Raw genomic sequence first — 24154 nt, 5'->3', positions numbered from 1 at the left:
GCCTGGCCGGGGCGCCCGGGCCAGCGCTCCGGGCCAGGCGCCGCGTTGGGCACAAGCTGGGGGCTAGGGGAGCCCTCCCGCAGGGTGGGGGGGGCGGCGACGGCACTATTTGACGTGGAGCCGCCGGCTCATCCCGGCGCAGGGATACGAGGCGCTCCAATGAGTTCAAATGTCAGGAAGTTTGAGGAGGGGTGAGGCGGCTCCCGGCCGGAGTATCCCTCCGCCGCCAGCCCCAGCTCTAAACCGAGCGGCTCCTCCTGCGCACCATGGCACTGGAGTAGCGCGGGGAGCGCGCCCGGAGCCCCGCGGCCCGCTGCGCCCCGCCCGGGACCCCGCTGCGCCGCCCGCGGCCCCCCCCAGTCCGTGGGGCCGCCCCTGCACCCCCGCCCCCTCCCCCGCCCGCCGCCGCCGCCACCACCGCTGCCGCCGCCGTCTCCTCCCGCGGCTCCGTCTGCCGCCTCCGCCGCAGCCCGGCTCCGAGGCTGACAAGCAGGTGACAGAGGAGCCGGCGCGCGTGGCTGCGAGTACCCAGGAGAGCGCGGCGCGGACTGCAGCCGCCCCGGCCCGCCCGCACGACGCCGGGGCCCGGGGCCAGCGCGTCGCCGCTGCACGGTCGCCGGGGGAAACCCGCGGCCCCAGCCGCAGCCCCAATCCCGCCGGGGCCGCGCCTCCCTGGCTCCGGGGCCACGGCGGCGGCGGCGGCGGCGGCGGCGGCGGCGAGCGGGCAGGCGGGCGGGCGGGCAAGCACCCTGGCCGGCGGGGCCCGCAGCGCGCCCCGCGTCCCATGGATATAGCAACAGGTCCCGAGTCGCTGGAGCGGTGCTTCCCCCGCGGGCAGACGGACTGCGCCAAGATGTTGGACGGCATCAAGATGGAGGAGCACGCTCTGCGCCCCGGGCCCGCCACTCTGGGGGTGCTACTGGGTGAGTGCTGGGTCGGAACGCCCGAGTGGTCATGGGCAGGGAGCCGGGTCCTGTCCCGAGGTGGAAATAGGCGTCCGGGCCAACGGATAAAGGAAATGGTTTGCAGGACATGGGGGTGTGGGGAACACAGAAGACTCCTGGAGTGATCACGAGAGGGGCAACAAGCTAGATGGGCATCCTGCGGGGTCAGAGGTATGCAGGGACATCACCTAGGCGGAGGATGGACAGGACAGCTCCAGCCGCCGCCCCCTAGCCTCATCAAGCCGCGGTTCTAGAGCTGCCACTCCGGGAGGGAGGGAGGAGACGGGTGGCCGGGGTGATGGAGGACCCAAGTGGAGGACCTTTGCAAGCTTGGGAGTAGTGCTGGGTCACTTGGGGAGGGGGACTTTCTAAAAGAAAAATATCCCCTGAGTCACCCAAACCACAGGTTTTGGGGAGATTGGGGACAGAAGACCACGAACGCCACTGTGGGGCGTGTCAGCCAGCGAGCGCCCCAGCCTCACCTCGCCTGTCTCCGTCCCAGCCGGCCACCCCGCGCGGTGCTCGTTCTTTTACGTATTAACACCAAGCGCTGGATCTCCGGAGAAGGGGAGAGCGCAGCGCGGAGCCAAGGCTCGAGGCCCGTGGCCTGTCTGCGCCGGAGTCTGCGGACTGGGGCGAACTAGATGAGGCTGCCCGGCCCTTGGCGCGGCAGCCGGGGGAGCGCAGGCGGTGGGCGGCGCGCTGGGGCTGCCCTCGCCCTTGGAGCCGGGGCTGCCGGCACCGCGCGGCCAGAATGCCTGGGACCGGCTGGTGGGCGCTGACGGCCCGGCTCTCGCCCTGTGCGCTGCAGGCTCCGACTGCCCGCATCCCGCCGTCTGCGAGGGCTGCCAGCGGCCCATCTCCGACCGCTTCCTGATGCGAGTCAACGAGTCGTCCTGGCACGAGGAGTGTTTGCAGTGCGCGGCGTGTCAGCAAGCCCTCACCACCAGCTGCTACTTCCGGGATCGGAAACTGTACTGCAAACAAGACTACCAACAGTAAGCGCCTCTCGTCCTCCTCCTTCCCCGCCGCCGTCCGGCACTAGAGCCCGGCCGCCCCCCCTTGCCAAGCCGGGCCGGCGTCCGCGCTGCCACCGGCTGTGCGTGCCGCTGGGCCCGTCAGCTCCGAGGGTTCCGCGGGCTGCGCGTCTCCGGCAGAGACGAACCATCTTAGCAGGGCCGGCATTGGTGGGGTGACCCGGGGCTTCTGGCAGCCCCTAGTTGCCGTCCTTTGTCCGGAAAAACCTGCGCTGAGCCACTGATTGGGGTGCAGGACAAGGCCCTGGGCCGATTGGGGGATAGATGCTGCGGTTCTAGAACAAGGCCTGGCCCCACTGAGGCCTGAATTGGGGACCAAAAATTGATTTCCAAACAAAAGCAGTGCTTTAGGGAGTCCGGCCCTGGTGGTGTGCTTGTCCAACCCAAAGGCAGGCTTTGTGGGTATCTGGGATTCCTGGAGCAAGGAGGTGGCGTGCAGGAGTGCTGAACTGCCTGAGCAGCCCCCATACTCCTTTCCTGCCAGTCTGCCTGCTGCACTTTTAATCCGCGATGGAGAGAAAAATGTCCGTTCTCCCCAAACCGGTCCATGCGGGAATTTTGCACTTAAAATTTTCGTTGGCTGGAGAAGCTGTCTAGAAAGAGGACCTCAAGAGGTGGCAAACCACAATCTGGGGCTCCCCGTGGGGGTGAGGAACTGACCAAGTCAGCCTTCCCCAGCAGGCCTTCTTTCTTGCAATGTGTGTGTTGGGGAGGAGTGGCCTGTCCTGCCCTGGTGTAGCTCAAGCCTCAGGGTTGAGGCCAGAGGCTGTGGGTTGAGCTCTACCTGCTGACTTTTGTTTTTAGCTGAGACTGTGGATTTGTCTGGCAAGGGACTTGGGACAATTAAAAGTAGATGAAGGCTTTTATTTTTTTCCTTCTATATGGGTTTGTGCCTGGCAGTATGATTGAGAGGGAGGCAGAGGGGCGCAACAGCCGAAAGAGGGATGTGGGGATCCCCAGGGCAGCATTGCCGAGACAAGTGGGTGCCTGCGAAAACTTTCTAATGAGGCCCAGAAAACCCTTTCAGTTGGGACTACAGAGTAGGTAGGCTGCTCAGGTGGATTGGGGCTCAGAGGGAACTGTGCCCATGCCTCTGGGAGAAGGCTGGGCTTCCAGTGGCTGGTGGTCAGTGCAGCCTACCTGCTCTGCCTAGGGACTGTCTCTAAATCCAGGCCCTGATGGGAATTGGAGCAGCTGCTGTGCCCCTTCTCTGCCTCCACAACCCCTTGGCTGAGGCCTGAAAATAGTGGGACTGCAGGCCAGAGCCCTCTCGAGGGCATCAGGCTCTACTCTAAAGGACTCTGGCTGAGCCCCACACTCGGGCCTAACCAGGCTGTGCTTTTCCTGTGTTCTTCCTGCTGCCTGGTGTCTCTGCAAGTAAGAACTGGGGCCCGGTTCAGAGAGTCAGCTCTTTTGCTGGTCCCAGAGCCTATCTGAGGTCTCCCCTCTGTCTGGAGCACCCCCACCCCCAACTGGACACACTGCTGTTGATCGGGTTTGCGCTGTGCCCTGGACTGATGGGATTCTAGTTCAAGGCGAAGGTGAGGCCGCCAGTCAGCTCCGCCACAGGCAGGCATAGGGCAGCACAAATAAAATGGGGCAAGGAGTTTGGGGTAAATGTGGTCAGGGGCTTTGGGAGAGCTCAGGGAGCCAGCCCCTTGGTGGGGCTCACCAGCCTCCAGCCCACCCACATCCTGCGGTACTGTAGCCCTGCTTGCTCTGCCTGCCCGCCGGAGCTGGGCTCTGGCAGTGCCACTTCCCACTCAGCTCAGCCACTGGCCTGGACAACTCAACACGTGGGGACAGGAGGCCCAGGAAACTGGAAATGGGTCTCTGGGTCATTTGTGCAGGTTTTTGAAAATTTTTTTACATATTGGAAAGATTCTTTTCAACCTCTTGTTCAAATCTGCCAGTTCTCCCCCCACCCCCAGTCGTCTACGGAGCTTCTTTTTAAAACAAGGAGAGGATACTCCTGGTTCTTCACCGAACTATAAAGTCACAAAATCCGAGTTGGATGTTCCCCTTAGAGTTGAGCAGCCAACCCCCTCATTTTACAAAACAATTAAACATTTGTGATTGCTCTGTCAAAAGTATATTTGTTTAGAAAAGAAAAAAAGCGCCTAAGAGCTTTGTTCTTCAGTGCAGGAGGGGTATGTTTGCAAGTGAATTTTGGATCTGGGCGAATCTCAGGTCTCCAGTCCCTAGTCTGGGTCTTGCAGGGCTGCAGTATTCAGGCGGGCATTATTCACGCCCCTCACGGTGTCCCCCTCCTCCCTCGCCCCCTCTTTCTTCCAGTAACGCCAATTAGGTATCTGCACTAGGCGAGCTGGTTGGGGGCTGAGGAGGAGTTATCAAGACAATCCTGGGGACAAATACCCAGGCGGGTCTCGCATCAGTGTTTCTCAGGGAGAGCCCGTGCAGCCAGGCAAGCAGGGGCTGAATGGGAAGCGATGTTCTTTGCACAATAAAAATATATTTCACAATTTATTTTTTTTCTTTGAGGATCGCAGAGGCATATTTATTGCATCTGTGTGTAAATGCTTTCAGACGAGAATCCAGGCAAGTGGGCACAGAAACGTGCCTTCTCGGTGTTGTTTTGTCTGTGCGTCAGCCGTATTGGGAAATTAACAAACCCCCTCCACCACCACCGTAACTTTTGAAAAACGTGTCTTCCCTGCGAGGAGCAGCCGGGTTGGTTCATAGAAAGAGGTTACTATTTTTGTGAAGCGTCTCTTCCTCAACTCTGTTTGTTTTCAAAGACCCGGGACACCCAGAAGCAAAGCATTATTTTACGCACCACGGGGGTAATTAATTGACATTCGGGCGCATTTAATAGCATTTGATCAAATCCACCGGCACGCCCTGCACGAGCAAAGAGAGCCCGGGCCGGCATGTGGCATCTTCACGAAAAACTCGGAAAGCCTCCTTTTTCTCCTACCTGTTTTTTGGGGTTTTTTTGTTTTTTGTTTTTTGTTTTGAGTGGGGGGGCCTCTTCTAAGGAAAAAACCAAAAGCATCAGATCCTTCTCCTGTGCCCGAGGCTCTGGCCCCTCCGCCGCCCGGGCTTCTCGGACAGGAAACCGGTTACAAACCGGGAGGAGACGCGGCCTCCAAACGTAAAATCACGAACACCCCACTCCTTCTTCCACCGGGGAACACATGAAAAAATGACATTACCTACCCCCCGCCCCCAATTTTTTTTCTTGGCAGCTTGGCCAAATAGAATTATGTAACTCTTTTTTTGCCGTCTGTCGCTCGTCTGGAAAAGGTTTCTATCCTGAGGAGGTGGCGAATTCCTCCTGGAGGAGGCTCCGGAAGGGGGGAGGGTCGGCGGGGAGAGTCCAAAAATCTGTCACAAAATGGAGTCTAATCGCTTGTAAGACAGCTCCCAGGTCTGGCGACCGGAGACTCTCCGGTGTGCGAGAGGGAGCCTGCGTGCTCGGAAGGACGCGGGGCTCCCGCCCGGGCCGTGCGCCCACCTCGGCCTCCGGGGCTGGCGGCGCCCTTCCGCCGGCGGGGCCTGCCCGGGCGGCCTCGCTTCTCCGCCTCAGTTACAGGGCCCCGCTGAGCCTGCGAGGGTTCACTTGGGCTCATCTGCCCAGGTAGGATGCGTCCACCTCGGCAGGAGGGGGTCACCGAGGCTTTGATTGAGTTTCACAAAAAGTCTCCCGAGTCCCGGGGTGATTTTTTTTTTTTTTTAATTTACCCCAGCTGGTCGTATGTAGCTTCAGTGGCCCAACCCCGCTCTTCCAGCACATTCCTTTCCTTGGAAGTGTTTACACCGGGAAAGGCCTTCCTGGGAGGCTCACCTCCCCTAGGAGCACCAGCAGAGCAGAGCCCTGGTGTGATGCAGGGAGAGCAAAATCCGCCCCAGTCTTTTCTGGCTGCTGCTTCTCCCAGCTTGTGAGGCCTCCCATAGGCCTTAGTGCAGGGTGCCAGTTACGAGCAGCACACCCTCCCCCGGTGGTACCCCAGCTGACATGGCCCCCATCAGACTCATTCAGGGCTGTAGACTCTCCTGCCCTCAATGAGGGTAAGGGTAGAGGGTCTGTCCTGGAAATGGGTCTCCTTGTAAGGAAGAGCCAGCGCTTTGACTTATGAAAAGGCCTCCCCAGGGCTCTCCGTGGGGAGCTGATTGCTGAAGGGCTCACTTTGCCAGCCCAAGCCTAGGGACCGTGTAGCCCCTGGGAAGGCGCCTCTCCGTTTAAACCCAACCCCTTAGCTGCAGGCGGAAGGGTAAGCAAAGGCCTTCCTGAGGCTGCAGTCCTCTGCTGCTGAACGGAGGCATTATTCACAGCTGACTCCTGACTCACCCTGTATTCCCCAGGCTCTGGGCTCATGTAGCCTAATTTGTTTGCCGGCTTTTTCTCGAGTGGGGGAAGCAGGCTGTGAGGATCTCCTCTGGGGTATGTGATTGGTGACCCTCAGCTCCCTCTTACCCTATTCACTGGAGCCAGGCTAAGGACCACAAAGCCCTGGCACCCACCTGAGCCTCTTCTGTAAAATGGGGACGTACCCGCCTGGGGGAAAGTATACTTATAAGGAGTCGAGATAACCTGCCTCAAAGGACCTGGCATCTTGTTGCCTGGAAATTATAGTTGTTACTAGTATTATCACCATCAGTGTGGCAAGGAATGTCTTGTCTTCAAGAACACACACCACACTGCCCATGGGTCCCATGCCAGAGAGCAGTGCCGTTGGAAGGCTAGGCTCGCCATCAGCCTCTCTATGCAGGGAAGATGAGGGGCACCCCTGGGAAAACCATTCCCTTTGCCTGAGTGGGACACAGTGAGAGTCCTGCCTCCCTCAGTGATGAAAAGAGCTTTAGACTCTGAGGAAGATCTGGGTTCACCTCGAAGCCCCAACACTCAGCAGCTGTGTGATCTTAGCCAGGTGGCTGCCCATCTCTGAGCTCTGGGTTCTCCATTAGCAAACTGGAGGTGATGATATCATTTCTCACGACATCATGAGAATTACACAGGACACCTAGTGGGCCTTCGTTCTGTAAGTGTTCTATATTCCATGGGATCCATTCTCCACTCCCATACCTCCAGAGAGGCAGAAAAACTTATGGTTGTAGGGGTGACAACAGATGCCAACTGATGCATTATCAGGAAGGGCAGGCAGCAGGGTTGGGGCTGGCTTGTCGGCCTATTTCTCTTTGGGGAAGGGGGGGGGGTGGAGGTTGGTCCAGAGCAAAGACCTTTCCACTGGGGACAATTGGAGTCTCTAGGGTCGGCATATAGCTTGGAAAAACATACTCAATGTTATAATTTCATATTTGAAAACTGTTCAAGATTATTGTTTTTGTGATTCAAATGACAGAAAAATAAAGCTCAACCAACATCTCCAAGGCTGAGAGGGGATTCAGAAGAGGGGGCTTCATGGGGGAGAGCTCTTGTGTGTCTCATAAAGAAGAGGAGGTTTAAAAGGTGAGCAACACCAGCCTAGGTGGTCAGAAGGATCCTCCAGCCCAGAGAGGTTCTTTTGGTCCCTGATGGGCTGGCAGTGCCTCCCCAGGGAACTTCCTCTGTCCTGCGGCTGTGAGATTTTTAAAACAAAAAAGGGAGGGGGGAACAAATAAAACAACTCAGTCCTACTTTGGCATTAGTTAGGCTGAGGAATGGAAGATACTCTCAATGACATGAGTTATAACTTCCAATTTGTAGGACACCACAGTCAGGCCTCAGCTTCAGGGGAGGGAGGAAGAGAGGGATGGTCCACTCAGCTGAGGCGCCTGTGCGAGCTGTCAATCAATTGGGAGTGCTGGAGGACCCTAGGCCCTTGGCGCTCTGGCTGACGCAGCCCTCTCCAACCCCCAGATTCTGTGCTGATGGCAGCAAAGAGCAAAACCAAAATTATATATATTTATTGCCACTGTAGTCAGAAGTGGAGAGGCAGTGGTAGTGAGGGGAGGACTAGGCTGAAAACCATATTTGAAAAAGTTGATTCACGAAGGCAGAGGAAGCAAAGTGGCAGACGTTTGCCATTTCATCGACCGGCTGGTGTTCTCCATTCATGTCATAAATGTCTCCTGTCATTTGAAGCCAAGAGCAACATGATTTGGTTCCCCGGTGGCCTATAGGGTTTTTCTCCTCTTTTTTTTTTTTTTGCAGTAAATGTTTATTTGTTAATAATATACTTTAAACAGCCTAGCCTTGACCTCAAGTCTCCCGAAGCATCCATCTTCTCTCAGAGAAATCTTTCAAAGTTTGTGTAATTTTGGGGGGAAGGTGTAACTGACGGGGCAGTGAAGGGCCTGTGTTTGCTTTAACTGCTGCTGCGTGGTGGAGTGGTGGGGATAAGGGGCCACTGTGTTCGGAATGGCAACTTTCTTGGGTTTCAGGCCTGGCTGACAGCACTTCCTTGCTGCCCTGTACCTTCGCTTCTCCTGATCAGTACAAATAAATTTCTGCGTGGGCCCTTCCTTTGTTATTCCCGGGGCAATAGTCTATCCATCCATTTCTGTTCAGCTTCTTGACTGGCAGCCGCTAGACCTGCCCGGTGGACCCTGGGGCCCAGGAGAGGGTTAGGGGGAGTATTGGGGTCCGGAGGATGTGTGAGTACATTGTGGGTGGAGGAGCTTTGTCTCAATTGGGAGCCTGGCTCAGACTGGCCTGGACCGAGTGCTGGCTGATGGCAGAGCACCTGGCTGGCCCTGCCCTCGGTGAACTGGGGGAAGTGTCGATGAAGGAAAAACCCGGTTCCTGGAGTCCGGTTCCAGAAGAAACAAAGATGTTTGCTTCCTGACTGGCCCGTGCTATAAGAGGTTTCCCTGGGAACTGTGAGGTGGTTGCCAGCTGGGGAAGGTTCTGAGGGCTGCCCAGAGCAACAGAGGTGCTCACCAGGGCTGGCAGGACTGAGGAGCCCAAGGAGCTGCTGGCTACATGCAGAAAGCTGAGTGAGCATGCAGGGGCGCAGGTCTGCCAGAGGTCCCCCCCCCCCATCAGATGCCTCTGTCGGGTGCTGCAACAGCAATGATGGGAGAGGAGGAACAGCACTGGGCTGAGACAAGCTGGGTGTGGTGACTGCTGGTACCCTTCTCCTGCCTCCTGCTTTCCTCTGGGACTCAATGACTGTTGTCATGTAACTCCAAGATTGCCATAGTTACTGGACTGTTGGGGTGTGGGTGCTGGCCCACCCAGGCCTGAAGCTGCCCAAGCCTGTGGAGAAGGAGAGGATCAAGGTGCTCTGGGTCCACCTCCTCCAAATGGAGTTCCCCCTGCGTGGTGCACATTTTCTCAAAGGAAAGAGTAAGATTGCAATGACAGATCAAGGATGGAGAACATCTCTGTCTTCCAGTGACACAGACCAAGGGCCTTCAGGGAAGGACTGATGGCTCTTTTTGAGCCTCAGTTTTCTTCTCTGTAAAATAGGGGTGATAATTCCAAACTCACGGGATAAAGTGAATCTGTCTCAGAGCATAAAGTGAAACAAACCCAAAGGTGCCAGCCTGCATTGGGCATTCAGTCAGTGTATGTTTCCTTCCAGTCTGCCTGCTGGGAAGTGAGCAGGGAGTCGCCCTGCCTGGCAGGAATGCATTGTCTGCCTTGCGTGGGAGGCCCAGAGAGTGTAGCCTCCAAAACAGGCCTCCCTGAGGGGCCTAGCCCACCCTCCTGATCTTCACCCAGATCTGGAGTCTGTGCAGCCTGTGGATGGACCCTCCACTACTACTGAGGGATGTAGGTGCCGTTTCTCTCCAACAGACTCTTGAACGTGGCCAGTGTAGATGTGAACTCGCAGGAGCAGAGCCTTACTGACCCCAGAGGGGCAGGCCACAGTAGTGTGCATAGAAGGAAAAGGAATTGGCGTTCCTTGCGTGCTTGCGATGTGCATTGACCTTTATCGCTCTAGCTCCGTGTATAGTTGAGGAAACCGAGGCTGAAGGAGTTAAGTAACTTCCCCCTGGTCTAGAGTTACTCTGTAGCAGATTTTTCCACCGGCAGGTCTGACTCCCAAAGCCAATGGGATCCCGAAATCCTCCCGTCCTGACCCTCCCGAAGGCCCAGATTCCAGCTCTGGACAATTGGGATTCTCCCTAGAGCGCCCAGCCTGGAAGGTTTGCGGGGGATAACTGCCCAAGGGTTGGGAGGGGTGGGGGTCACTGCCCTCTTCTCGCCGGAATGCCCTTGTAGGGCCAGCCTTTGCTAGAGAAGGAAAGAGGTTAGAATAACTGCCTTTCTCCCGGCGGGAGAGCTTCCTTCGCCGCCCCGGGCGCGCGGGCGGGGTGGCTCTCTGCCGTCTCCATCCGTGCCCTCCTCCAGGCACACCTCTCTCGGAGGGGGCCTGCTCCTTTCCCCCGAGAGGGACAGCACGGTGCACCGGCTCCTAGGTTCCCGGGCCGAGCCGCGGGCGCCAGCGGTGGTTGATGAATTTCGGTGTCACCAGGGGTTTAGCCCGGATTTGGGAACCGCGCGCTCTAATACGCGCACACGGTCCTGCCCTTTCTAAAGCGCAGCCCTTTCACCCAGCCGCTGATTTATGAAGGAACCCGATCCGAGGACGGGCTGGGCTGGAGCCGGGAGCCCTGGGCCCCCGCGGCAGCCTTCGGACTCCTTCGCATTTCTGGGGCCCTTGGCGGCTCTGGGCTCTCTTCCTGGGCAGGACTTGGGGTGCCCTGTCAGGTGGGGACTCGCATGGCCCAGGAGGAGTGAGTCCCCTCTGAGACAGCTACACCGTCTGAAAGGGCGAGAGGCTGGCAGAGAGAGTTCGCATTTTCGTTCGAAATGGAGTAAAGCCCTCACCCCTCCCCAAACTCTCCCGGCGACCCCCTTGGGCAGGCCCAAAAGCAGCGAGTTGGAGAGGTTTGTTTATCGAGGGAACAGAAAATTGAAAAAAGAGTCTAAGACCTTTTTCCCGCCTGAGAAATGTGCAAAGTCCCTCAGCTCCTGGAGGCGGTGAGGCGGCCCCGAAAGCCGAGTTCTCGGCGCGGAGGCTCGGGCGACCCCAGGCCCCCCTCCCCCGCCCCCTCCTGCGCCCCGGCCGCAGCGCAGCGGGAGGGCGGATTTTTTTCAGATTTGGTTTGCAGGGGGGAAATGTGGTTGTATCAATCCACAAATATTTACTCTTAACAGACTTGTATCTGTGGAGATTTCGAACAAAGACAGTTTAGGGGGATTACAAAAACTCTAAACCCCGTTTTTCTCCCGGACTTGGTGCTTTAAATGCCAATTACAGGCGCGCCATATCCAACAGCAACGGGGGGAGGCCGGCAGGGTCGGGGACCGGGTGGGGGGCGAATCCAGCCATTAAATGTAACTTTTCATTATGAGAAGGATTTCGCCGGTTTTATCTTCTAATAAGATTATGTCACGAACACAAGTACCTAGGATGGTGCTGAGTGACAGGGCTCTGTCGTTTAATCAGAGGCTGCGCCGCTCGAACTGCGGGGCCCTTTGTCCGACGGAGTGAACTACGGAAACTTGCCGTCCTAATCCCCTTATTCATGTCAAGCAGAGAAAAGAAGCCGAGCACCTTACAACCGTGTCCCCTCCACCCCTTCCGAGGGCAGGAGGCGGGGGCTGTGGCCCTGTGGCCCCCGGCGCCTTTCGTTTTCCAGAGCGCGCTTGGGTTTCCCGAGCCCGCCAAGCGTTGCAGCAGAGGTGGGGGAGGGGGTCGCTTTACTGAAACCTCAATTGTCAGCTTCTGGAAAATGGGGGCAACGGACCCATGAATAGAGGATACTGTTTGGGGGAATTTTTTTGCCTCCCCAGATGGAGAGCATGGGCCTGCACTGTCCCCTCTTCCCAGGAAAGATGGCACTGGGGTGTGCACACCCACCATCCCCCATTAGAGCAGACTGACAAGAAGTGAGAGGCCACATGGAGATGCTAGGCTGGGGTCCTCCGCGGGGCGGATTTCGTTGGATAGCTGGGACTGGTGTCGATGCGCGCCCTCCTGCGTGTCTCCGGGCTTGACCATTCCCGCTGCTCACTCGACCCGTTTCTTCCGAGGGCAAATTCCTTTGTTCGACCCCTGCGGAAACCCGTTTCTGCACCGGGCCCGTGGCGCCTTTATTTCTCGCCACCACCGCCGCTGCTGCCACCCTTGTCCCAGTTTGCAGATCTTTCCTGCGGCACCCAGGCCCCTCGACGTCGCCGCCTAGCCCTTGCCCGGCTGCCTACTTGGACAACTACAACTCCAGCCAGCAGAGCAGGCGCCGCAGGCACGTACTTTCGCCGCCGGCGTTCGCCTTCGGGCACAGCGGGAAGCCGCGGGCATCCGAGAAGCGGCCGCGCGCGGTTCCGGGTCGCTGCACGGGCTGAAAAAAGCAAAACCAAAACCAACACCCCGCCAATGAAACCTGCGCGCCCCCACGGCTCGGCTCTGTGCCCCTCCGGAGGACCAGGCCGGCCACCACCGGCTGGCTTCTAGGGTCTCAGACCCGCGGCCCGAGTCATGGGAGCCGGAGGGGCACTTCGGAGGAATTTGCCTCAAATACACCCGGCTCCTTGGCCTCCTTTTAAAGCCCTGAGGCTGTGTTCAGTGGCAGCGGCCCGGGGACCCCAGTGCGCGCTGGGAGCGCTCTGGAGACGCCTGACTGCACGCTGTCTCCTCCCTCTCGAGCCCAGGCTCCAGCACCGGGAGGATCGGGCTGAGAGCAGGGTGTCACCTCGTAAAAGCGACAGGCAAGGGCTGTTTTATGGGGAGGGAGAAGGGGCAGGAAGTGTTGCTTCCATCTCTCTCCGCGCAGGGACAGAGAACCCCGATGGAGGGAGCCCTATCTGGGTAGGGGACGACCAGGGGGACAGAATGGGTCAGAGGCAGTGGGGTCCTCGGCCATTAAGTGTGGGACTGGAACAGGCCAGAGCTGGGAAGGGGACTGACCGACAGACCGGGACCCGGAGCTCACCTCGCTCCCGGCCTCTCCTCTCCCGGAGCCCCCTCTGCAATTCCAGGCTCAGCCAACAGCCCCGGCCCTGCCTCCCAGGCCGGGGGTGGGGGAGACTTTCTCCATCGAAACACTTGATACCAACTTTGTTTTTTTGGCAAGAAAAATAAGCCTTGTTTGGAAAGGGGGGGGGTGGACGAGTGAGCGAGGGAAGGAGCGAGCCTGCGGCAGAGCAAACTTTGCGGATTAGGTTTCAGCGCCTCCGCCCCACCCCCAGCCCCGCGGCGGTGATTTGTGTGCGGGGGTCTATGACCCTGCGAGGCATCAAACGGCCCGCGGGAACCAGCCGAGTTCAGAGGGACAGTGGGCAGAGGGGCGGCCTAAGACAACGCAGATGGTTCATATCAGCCCTGCCGGGCCGAGCCCTGGGCTCGCAGCGTCTACCGGGCAGCCCGGGCTCCTGGGCAGGGAAGAGGCCTCGGGTCTTCAGGGGAGGCCAAGGCCTGAGCCTGAGTGGTAATAGGGGACCAGGGACGCGGCAGTCAATGCCCAGCCGGCCCCAGCTGAAAAGAGGCCAGGCAGCCAGCGACAGAGTTCCTCCACCTTCGTCTGACCCCATCCAGCTCAGAAGGAACCTGACCCTCCTTGCCAGCCCAGAGTAGCCTCTGAGCACTGACTGATCAGGAACCTTTGCCAAGTGGCCTTGTCTACCCCACCCCTGCCCAGCAGGCAGCTGATACTCACCCAGGTCATAGTGCCCCTCCCCCAGGGACCGTTAATTGCCTTTTTCTTCTCAGGGAGGTGCTCTGCCTTCAGCCTGACTTCTGGGATGGCTTTGGGAAGCCCCCATCTCCCTCTGACCATTCATTCATCCATTCATTCATTCACTCATTCATTCTACCATTGTGGTAGAGTGCCCTTCCCCTCCCTGCCCACTTGAGCCCTGCTGCCTAGAATGGGCTAACTCTAAGGGACTCCTCTTTCTCACTCAGAGAAAGGAGAACTCAGCTGGTTCTCCCCAAAGGAAAGCTAGCAAGGAGGCTAACTCATACCTTGGCCCAGAGCCTTTCTTTGGGGATGGGAGCCCACACTGGCCTTGGACTCTGAGCCTGCTGCCCTCCTCTTCCCAGAACTGGCGCCCAGCTGGCTGTTGACACCAACAGGCCCAGGCCTCCCTGCCCTGATCTTCAGGGCCTGGCTGTCTCTGCAGCCTCCAACAACCTTCTTCAGTGACCACAGCAAGGGTGCAACGGCCACACCCACCACCAGGACCTTGAGCTCCTTTAGAATGTCCCAGCTGAAGGGCTCTTCAATATCCTTGTAGAAATGGGGAAACTGAGGCCCAGGTGTGGCCAGGACTTGCCCAAAAGCTCACTTAGATGTAGCAAAACAGAGGCAGGAACCCCAGTCTGCCCACCACCAGGTTAGAGGTTTATGTGGCCACTCCACAATTCTTTCTAGAACCCTCTCCCAGACTCTGGCTTTTGCAGCAGCCTACTCTGTCCTCCCTGGACTGAGGTCACTGGGAGGGGAAGGTCCTTCGATTCTGGCTCCTGAAAGGGGGTAATAGGTAAGCCTCCATGATGAAATGATTTTGAGAGCTTTTTGGATAACATGGGCCACGTGGGTTTGAGTTTTATCTTCTAAATTGGGACATTGAGGGACAAAAGCCAGGTGAGCACAGTGCCACATCCCACCATCCCTCCATCCTTCTTGTGTCTGACTCCCAGGTACCCTGGGCTTGGCCCTTCCTCTCTAAAGCAGTGGGTGAGGGGGAGCAATGGGCTTCAGGGACCTCACGGGGCTCCATCTCCCGGGGTCCCTGCCTCCGGGGAGCAGCCGGCTGGGTTATCTATACACGGAAGACACATCTGTCCTCCACATGTTGGAGGCCAAGCAGAGGACATGTGGTTTGGGACGTGTTATCTTAATCATATTTATTTGCCAATCCTGAAATTTAAAAAAAAAAGTTTGATATTGTTACAATTCGGAAAAGATCCCCAAAATCTACAGGGCGACAGATCAGCAGAGGCTGCCAGCAACAGCCAGGTTTCTTTCAGCTGGAATCAGGACATGGCTTTGGAAGTTCTCTGGGTTGTTCTAGTGTGATGGAATCTCTATGCTGTGAAACAACACTTACCGCTTTCATTTTCCCAAGCAGAGATCTGAAGCAGAATTAATTACCTTGCCTTGACTGATAGTTGTTCTGTTGGAGTATGGTTCTAATCCTTATTAACATTCTCTAAAGTCAGGCATGAAATATGACTTTTACAACACACTCTTTGGCATATGTTTTTCTTTCCCAGGATATTTTTCAGGCTATCTCTGAGCTCACTGCTCTTCATTATTTTTGCCATAGGCCTGAAGTCGCCAGCCCCAAAGCCAGTCCCGCACAGAGCACAGCCAAGGGGGTGGAGAGTGGGAATGACACATCTCTGTTCACAACGCAAATTGCGTCTGATTATTAAGCTTTGAATGTTTTCCTCCATCATGTTTTTATTAAAAACTCCAGCAGCATATTTGCTCTTGATGGTGTCTTCATTTAGGTTAAAAAAAAAAAAGAAAAAAGCAGGGGGGTCCCCTTTCTATGGCAGTATGTAAAGAAAATAATTCTTATGACCGCAGAATTACCGTCCAAACCTGATTCTAGTAAAGCTGGCCCTGCTTTGACAAGCCCAGCAGGCTGGGAACTTTTTTCTAAGTGTTCCAGCTGCTGGGAAAACAGACCAGGGAGAAAGGCCACAGAAACCTCCATTCTGCAGGGTATACGGGGCGCTTCTCAGGAGTTAACACTTCCCAAGTTTGTGAGCTGCAGAAGGGGGCCTGGCTGCAGGGGGCTTACTGACAGGTAGGACCAGCCCAAAGAGCACAGGATGGCAGCAGCAATAATGAGATCTTAGCTGATGCTTTGCCAGTTCTCCTGGCCATCGGGTACTGCTCTAAGCACTTCCATTCTTTACCTGCACCAGGACCTAGTGCCATTATTTTCATTTTCAGATAAGACAACTGAGCCACCAAGAAGTTGCGTAATGTGCCCAAGGTCACACAGCTAGTAAGCGGAACTGGGATTGGAGGCCAGGCATTCTGTCAGGAGAAAACTTTCAGCCATCTTTTGAGAGGGTAGATTCTGGCCCTTTGCTGGGTTCAGTGCCTGTTGCTGGTTGGCCACCAGAGCTCACTGTAATTTGTTGAATGAATGCCTCAGAATTAATGGCCAGTGTTCACTGTGTGCTGCCTGTAGTAAAGGTCTGATTGAATCTTCTCACTGGCCCAGGGCAGGCATTGTTATTATCATTTCCTGTTTTGGCAACACTGAAGCTCAACCTGAGAGGTGCAGTTATTTCCCCAAGGTCACACAGCTTCAGATAGCAATGATAAGAGTTATCATTTACTGGGCACATGTTATGTCTAGGCTCTGGGCTGAGCCCTTGGCCCCCCCAGATCTTGATGAGAGTTCCTAAAAGCCCTATTGTTTACCCTGGTTTTCAGGTGACAGAACTGGGGCTCAGAGAGGTGAAGCCACACACCCAGGGTCACACAGCCTGTTGGGACTGGCACCAGCATGGAGCCAGCAGCTGCAGGTGCCAAGACTTGTCCTCTGGACTCTCCTCAGCCTTGGGGGGCACTCCACCAAGACTTCTTGGTGGGTCTCACTTGGGCTGAACAAGTATCCTGGCAATATGTGGGGTGTATTTCAGCATAAAGGGGAGCAGTGTGTCTGTGACCTGCCTCATGCCAAGTGGGCACCCATCATCCCATCCTAGCCTCACTTTACAGATGGGAGCGAGGGTACAGAGCACTTAAGTAACTTGCTCTGGGCCACACAGCCAGTGAGGCGCTGATGGGAATCCCACTCTAATGTTCTGGCTTCGGGTGGTGTTTCTCAGAGAGACTTTGCATCCTCATCTTCATCATAAGCATTGTGCCTCTTGAGTGCTTTGCAAATATACCCTGATAGGAGGGAGGTTTGGAGCGGGGAGGGGATTTTCCCAGGATTGCACTGCAAGGTATAGCTGGCCAACTGGAATGTGCCCTCCTGCTCTGCGCAGGGGACGGGGGAGCAGCCCCACCCCGTGGATGGGAGCTTGGCCAGCCCTCACAGGGCCGCCTTTACCCCATCCTGCCTCCTCGGCTCAGGCTGCCGGTACAAGAGCTACAACAGCTCGGGGCAGGCAGGCGCTGTCTGCCCTTTGAAGGGGACAGCCGCCTGAGTGTGTCACTTTGAACTGCAAAGGGGCCTGTGGTGAGGGCTCGGCCCCCTCCCACGTGCCCCTTCCCACCCACCCCTCCAGGTCTGGTTCCAGTTGGCAGGTCTGGAGCCAGAGGGGCAGGCAGGGCAGCGGCCCCCCTGTGGGATGTCAGCCTGATAAGTGAGCAGCGGCAGACCCCTGGAGGAAGCTGGAGCTGGCCGCCCACTGGTCTCACCATCCCACGTGGCAAGAGTTCAGCCTAGTCACCGAGGTGCCATCCTCCCACAGACATGCCCTTGTGGCTGCCAAGAAACATCTCCCCAAACGTCAACGATTTAAATTAAAATAACAGTAATGATAGTACTAATAATAATAACTTGTAAAAGGAAACATCTTCCCCTGGGGCACAGGGAGTATCACGGATTCCACCTCGTGCTCTGCTTGGTGAGTGCTCATGGCAGGAGGTCAGGAAGGGTATTAGGTAAGAGACTGGTGCGTGTGGGCTGCCAATCACCAGGAACCCAGCGGGGGGCCTTGAGTGGCTCAGCTGGGTCCTGACTAAGCTGGGCCAGGATGGGGCAGGCCCACCCTGCCCTGGGAGAGCTCCCCCGCAAAGAGGGCGGGTGGGGATGGGGGCAGAGTTCCGCAGAAATCCTGTCCGCACAGTCCCTGTGCCTGGAAACATGGGCCTCTGCTCTGATTTTGTGACCCCAGAGCTGATTCCTTGGGAAACCGAGAACTTAACCCGATTCTTAGCCAGGTAGACAGAGAAAAGATGTCAGTGCTTTGGAGCCTCAGGATTCAGAGTTTGATCTAGGCTCTGCCACTTACTGGCTGTGTGACCTTGGGTTAGATACTTCACCTCTCTGTGCCTTGGTCCCCGCAAAGTCTACTGAGGACCAAACACCTGCCTTCGGGCAATGATGAACTTTAAAAGAGACAGCAGATGCAATGTCCTCGTGTTAGGTGTGTGGTTCTTGCTGATATTATTACCGATGCCCCTATAGTCCTTTGTGTTGGTCCATCTGGTCTTGGTTATATGTGTCGGGCAGTCTCCTTGCCAGAGTTCTCTGTGTGCACCGTCCCTTGGCTGCAACAGGGCACGATGCATAGTAGATGCTCAGTTAGTACTGAAAGAAAGTATAGGGGAGTAAAGGGGAAGAACAGCTCGGGGGCTAGACTGGCTGGGCCGGGCTCCAGGCTCAGCCTCTTTCTAACTGTGTGACGCTTGGCGAGTGCCTCAGCTTCCCTGAGCCTCTGTTCCCTCATTGGTAAAATGGGGAAAATGGAACAGCCTAGCTTCTAGGGGTGTTGTGAGTATTAAATTAGGTGATGAATGCAAAGACCTGTGCCGGTAAATGTCAGCTATTTTTGTTAGTGGGAAGGGCCATGGGCAGGGATCCGGTTATAACGCAAGACAGCAAGCGTATGTGCTGGGTGACCCTGGGCTAGTGCCTGTGAGGTGGGAAGCTGGAGCTGGGGAGGGCATTCCAGGTAGGAACACTGGTAGCTGGAATATTAGGGGTTAAATTGGTGGGCCGAGAAAAGTGGGCTGGGATAGTGAGCCTGGCTGGAGGGGCTGCCTAGGGGGCTACTGGGACATGGGGCTGCAGAGGGGGCGGGGGCCGGTAGCTATGCAACAGGGTTTGGATTTTATTCTGTGGGCAGGAGGGAGCCATCGAAGGTTATTGGACAGGGGAGTGGCAGGACTGGAGAGGCACTTTATGGAGATGACACTGGTGGCGTATGCATGGGATTGGAGACGGGAGACTGGCAGGAGGAGGCGACTGTCTCCTTGGAGGCAAGGAGAGTGGAGGGGAATGGAGAGGGGACAGATTTGAGCCAAATTTAGGAGGCAGTTGTGAGGGTTGAGGGGAGAGCACAGGGCAAAGGGAGAGTCAGAGAGGCCTGGGGCTTGGAGCTGCGGTGATGGAACCCCCAGGTCCTGAGTACTCTGGTCTGGTCCCAGCAAGGGTGACCCCACTTGGCTGAGTCCTTGACAGGTCTAGCTTCATGGGCATATGACCTGTGCAGTCACACAGGCCCACACTGCGAAGGACTCTGCTTGGTTTAATGCTCTGGCGTCGCCCTCTTAAAATTCTTAATACTTTCTGAACAAGTGCCCTGGGTTTTCTTTTTGCACTGAGCCCTGCAAACTATGGAGCTGGTCCTCGTCCCTGAGTCTCAGGATCTGGCCTCGTGGCATGGAGGCCTGGATGGGCTGGAGCTAGAGCAAGGCCTATAGGAATTGAGAGCTCCCTGCTCCATTGGCCTGAGGCTTGTCATGGTCTTCCTCCTGGCTCTCATCCGGGACTTCCGGGCCTTCCTCAGCCAGGCCCCGCCCCCTCTCATCCTCCACCGCAGCCCTGAGCTCACCTGCTATTCTCCACTCATCTCCGACACTTGTCCATATCCAGGTCTTGCTCAGGCTGTAGTGGTTGTGCCTGAGCAAGTGGATATGTCCTCTGGCCTCCATCATCCTGTCTGCTTATGGAAAAGTCCTCCTTGTCTGAAAGCTTGGCATGAGTCACCAGTTTCATGAAGTCTCCCTGGCTTCATACTCTTATCCCCTAAGACTTGGGTCTGTCCTGTAATGCTTGTTAAACATGCACATTCCTAGGTCTGTGGGTGGACTTGTACTCTCAGGGTGAAGCTTGTGAATCCACAGCCCTCACGGAGCCCCTGGGGGGCACCTGTGTACACAGGTCTGAGAACCTCTGCCCAGGATACCCCAAGCCTGGCCCAGGGCTTGGTGTCTGTGTGCTGAGTGAATGACTGAGTGGTGCAGCTCTTCCTGAGTCCAGGCACATTGCCTGGCATGGCATGGCACCGGTGGGTGGGTGACTCTGGGTGGAAGGTGGGATGGCAGCAAGTATGGATCTAGTGGATGGTTGGGAGGACACGTGGCCCGTCCTGGAGAATCTAGCTGGGCCAAGGTTCTTCCTCTCTCCCTGAAAGCCCAGGATGTAGGGGCCAGGCGGCCCATAGTGGAGCGGGGGTGGGGGGCAGAATGGGGCATGGGAGGGCAGAATTAGTACTCTCTAGGAGGCAGGAAGAGGGCAAAGGTCAGGGGGTCCACTGTGTCATCTCTCCAATGCTCCTTGTCCCCCTAAAAGGCTACCCGCTCCCTGTGCAGTTCTCTCTGCACACAATTATAGCAGCATGGTAGGAGTAAAGGGTTTTACTTTTTATTTCTAAAGCCTTCACACTGTGCAGGTACCGAGTTAAGGACTCTGTTATCTCACCATACCCTGACAAGTCAGTGAGGCAGGGTCTGGTATTATTCCTATGTCAGAGATGTGGAAACTGAGGTACAGACAGGGGACGTCAGCTGTCCAAGGTCACACAGCTTAGGTCAGTCACCCCACCAGGCCTCTGAGATGCCTGATCCCCTTTGTGGTTCCTGCTTGTGGTATCCCAGGGAAGCCCCTGGCACAGGGTAGGTGCTCAGTGAGTATCTGAGGAAGGCAGGCAGGGAGGGAGGGAGGAGGAAGGGAAGGACCCCTGCTCCAGGAAGGGCTGGGCTGACGCCGAGGCCGTCACACCCAGTATTCTGGGGATGAGGAGTGGGCAGGGGGGCTCAAAGAAGAAGCTCCTGACTCTGGCAGGATGGGCTGAGAGGGAGCATCTAGAAAGTTCTGCCGTGTAGCATGGAGGCCAGGAAAGCCTCCTTGCCCAGCAGTGATGGGCACCATGGAGAGGCCTGGATGGGCCAGTCTCCAAAGATGACATCTCATTTCATACAAGCATTCCAGGATTACATGTGGGACCCCCTCCAGGCCAGGCCCTGTGTGGGTACTAGAGGCCTGGGGAGCAAAACGGATGCAGGCCCTGCCGTCAGGGAGCTCATGATCTAGGGGGCAGACCCAGCCCCAGCCCGATGGGCCCTGGAGTGCTGAGCAGGGTGGGTTCTAGCCAAAGGAAGACAGATGCCAGGAGCAGGCCCAGCACGTAGTAGGTGCTCAGCGGCCATCATGATTATCAGTTGCCCACCTACTGCAGCGACCCATTGATCAGCACCCCAGAGTACCAGGCCCTAGGCCCTCCCTATTTCTACTCCGGTGAGCTGTGCTGTCTCAGAGGAATCCCTTGACCTCTCTGAGCCTGCTTCCTTACCTGTAAAGTGGGTACAACTCTTCCTCCTCTCCAGGTCATTTGAAGGACTAACAATGGGAAGATGTGAAGCACTTAGCACAAAGCTCCTTACTAAAGACAATATAAAATTCAAGGAAAAAAAATGTTTCCTAAAGCTATTGTTATTTTGATGGTCATTATTTTTGTTATTAATAAGAATTCTAACAAAACAAACCACAAGCAGGCCAGTTGACCCCCTCCAGGCCCTCCCGAACCTGACGTGGCCTCTTTTTCCCCCTCCCTCCCACCTCCTTAGGGCCAGTCCCCACCTCCACCCCCGTAACTCCCTGCACAAGGAGCAGGGAACAGAAGTGACTAAGCTGGTCCTGACCTCGCTGGAGCGCCAGCCTCACAGGGGACAGAACCAGGGAAAGGCAGGGCCCACAAGGCTAATGCTGTGGGTGGAGGGCTATGACAGAGGGGAGGGTCCTTAGTAAGGAGACACCTGGAGGAAGAGGTAATGAATGCTGCCTACCTGGGGAGGCGGGAAAGCCTTTACGAAGCACTGGGCATTTGGACAGAGTTGGGAAAGGTGAGGAGGAGGGCTTTGCAGGCTTGGGGAATGGTGTGGGCCAAGGCCTGGAGACATGGAAGACTGCGGCCTGTTAGGAGACACACAGTGTCCCTCTCTCCCTCCGCTTCCCACCTTGTCCCTGGCTGTCCTCTCCTCAGGTCAGTGCGATTCAGCAGATTTGATTCCAAGTCCTAGCACCTGCTGCATGCCAGGCTCTGGCTAAGCTTGTCACCTACACCCTGTGAAGCCCCATGACACACCTGAGAGGTAGGTTTGATTTTATTCCTATTGTGTAGAAAAGGAGACGGAAACTCAGGCACAGGAGGCAACTTGCCCAAGGCCACACAGCCGCCTCACAACCAGGTCTGATTCCAGCCCTGTCCCTCCCTCACCCCCCGACTCCTCTTCTAGGGCACTGCTTACTGTCCACTTGCTCCTTGCCCACAAACCATTGTCACACAAGGGAGCAGGCAGAACATCCTAGGGCTCACACAAAGGCAAGAGGGAGTGGACTGTTGGGATTGGGGAGATCGGGAACAGGTCCACAGGGGAAGTGAGTGTAAGAAGTTTTGGAAAAACCAATTGTAATCGGAGGAGAGGCTGTGGCAAGGGCACTCCGGGCTGAGGGTGCTGCTTGGGCAAAGGTGTAGAGACTGACAAGCCCGGACCGTACTCACATTCTGTACGCATGCTTGATGGAACAGTGCAGTCACTCATGACCTTGGAAGTTCAAAGGGAAGCGTGTGTTTCAGAGCCTGGTGGTCTGGGTCTTGGTTCCATCACTTTCTGCCATTTAACCTCAGTTTCTTCCCCTATAAATTGGGCTATCTAAAAATCCAAATCAAGATTTCTAGCAAACGAAGAAATGGTAGCTGCTTTGCAAATATACCCTGCCAGCAGGGAGGTTTGGAGAGGGGAGGTGATTTTCCCAGGATTGCACTGCAATCCTCCTCCTCCTCCTCCTCCTCCTCCTCTGCCTCCTCCTCCTCTGCCTCCTCCTCCTCCTCCTCCTCCTCTGCCTCCTCCTCCTCCTCCTCCTCCTCCTCCTCTGCCTCCTCCTCCTCCTCCTCCTCCTCCTCCTCTGCCTCCTCTGCCTCCTCCTCCTCCTCCTCCTCCTCTGCCTCCTCCTCCTCCTCCTCCTCCTCCTCCTCCTCCTCCTCCTCCTCTGCCTCCTCCTCCTCCTCCTCCTCCTCTGCCTCCTCCTCCTCCTCCTCCTCCTCCTCCTCTGCCTCCTCCTCCTCCTCCTCCTCCTCTGCCTCCTCCTCCTCCTCCTCCTCCTCCTCCTCTGCCTCCTCCTCCTCCTCCTCCTCCTCCTCCTCCTCTGCCTCCTCCTCCTCCTCCTCCTCCTCTGCCTCCTCCTCCTCCTCCTCCTCCTCCTCCTCCTCTGCCTCCTCCTCCTCCTCCTCCTCCTCCTCTGCCTCCTCCTCCTCCTCCTCCTCCTCTGCCTCCTCCTCCTCCTCCTCCTCCTCCTCCTCTGCCTCCTCCTCCTCCTCCTCCTCCTCCTCCTCTGCCTCCTCTGCCTCCTCCTCCTCCTCCTCCTCCTCCTCCTCCTCTGCCTCCTCCTCCTCCTCCTCCTCCTCCTCTTCCTCTGCCTCCTCCTCCTCCTCCTCCTCCTCCTCCTCTGCCTCCTCCTCCTCCTCTGCCTCCTCCTCCTCCTCCTCCTCCTCTGCCTCCTCCTCCTCCTCCTCCTCCTCCTCCTCTGCCTCCTCCTCCTCCTCCTCCTCCTCCTCTGCCTCCTCCTCCTCCTCCTCCTCCTCCTCCTCTGCCTCCTCCTCCTCCTCCTCCTCCTCTGCCTCCTCCTCCTCCTCCTCCTCCTCTGCCTCCTCCTCCTCCTCCTCCTCCTCCTCCTCTGCCTCCTCCTCCTCCTCCTCCTCCTCCTCCTCTGCCTCCTCTGCCTCCTCCTCCTCCTCCTCCTCCTCCTCCTCTGCCTCCTCCTCCTCCTCCTCCTCCTCCTCCTCCTCCTCCTCCTCCTTTTTCTTCTTCCTACAAAATTGCAACTGAGGAAACTGGAGCTCAGAGAGGTTAAGTGGCTGCTCTGAGGCCATCCAGCTGGGAAGTGGGTGGTTTGGACTCAGGCCTGACTTCTAATAACTCCTAGGGTTTGGGCACCTCTTAGTGTTGTGGGCACTGCCCCCAAGGGGAAAGGAGGTGACACACTGAGGCCCAGTTTGAACCCAGGCAGTGCCCTGTGGGCTGCCGGCCCTTCAGTGGTGGACAGTGGAAGGCATCCACTCCCACAGCCTAGGAATGGGCACTGGGGACAACGAGTGACAGAGCAATGGCCGCTTCCTGCAGAAGGGCGGCCTGACAGCATCCTTCACGCCACTGCTTTCCCTCGATGCCCCTCCTGGAGGCTTTGGTCTCACATAGGAACTAGGACCCCACTTGTGTTCTTTCCAGTGTTTACAGAGAGGCTACTGTGTGCCTTGTCACAGGTAGTGAGGACACAAGTCAGACACAGCCATGTCCCTAAAGAGCTCACCATCCAGTGCAAAGAGAGGCACG

General features: G+C 56.9%; 1 protein-coding gene across 2 annotated transcripts in view; it reads left to right on the top strand.

Moving 5' to 3' along the window:
• Positions 1-13: 13 nt before the first annotated feature.
• LMX1B (LIM homeobox transcription factor 1 beta) overlaps positions 14-24154 on the top strand; it is an 83048-nt gene continuing 58907 nt past the window's right edge. The window contains exons 1-2 of one of the 2 annotated variants that reach the window (XM_074331028.2): positions 14-923; positions 1756-1942. In XM_074331028.2, the coding sequence (XP_074187129.2) occupies positions 170-923; positions 1756-1942 (941 nt within the window). In that variant the 5' untranslated portion in view covers positions 14-169. The remainder of the gene's footprint in view (positions 924-1755; positions 1943-24154) is intronic. The other variant, XM_074331029.2, reaches the window with a different exon arrangement.

Source organism: Rhinolophus sinicus, chromosome 16, assembly GCF_057876585.1.
Source record: "Rhinolophus sinicus isolate RSI-liver-muscle chromosome 16, RSI-T2T, whole genome shotgun sequence".
In the NCBI taxonomy this organism is placed as follows: domain Eukaryota; kingdom Metazoa; phylum Chordata; class Mammalia; order Chiroptera; family Rhinolophidae; genus Rhinolophus; species Rhinolophus sinicus.
Note: the sequence above shows the minus strand (reverse complement) of the source record. Positions and strands in the feature narration are given on the sequence as shown.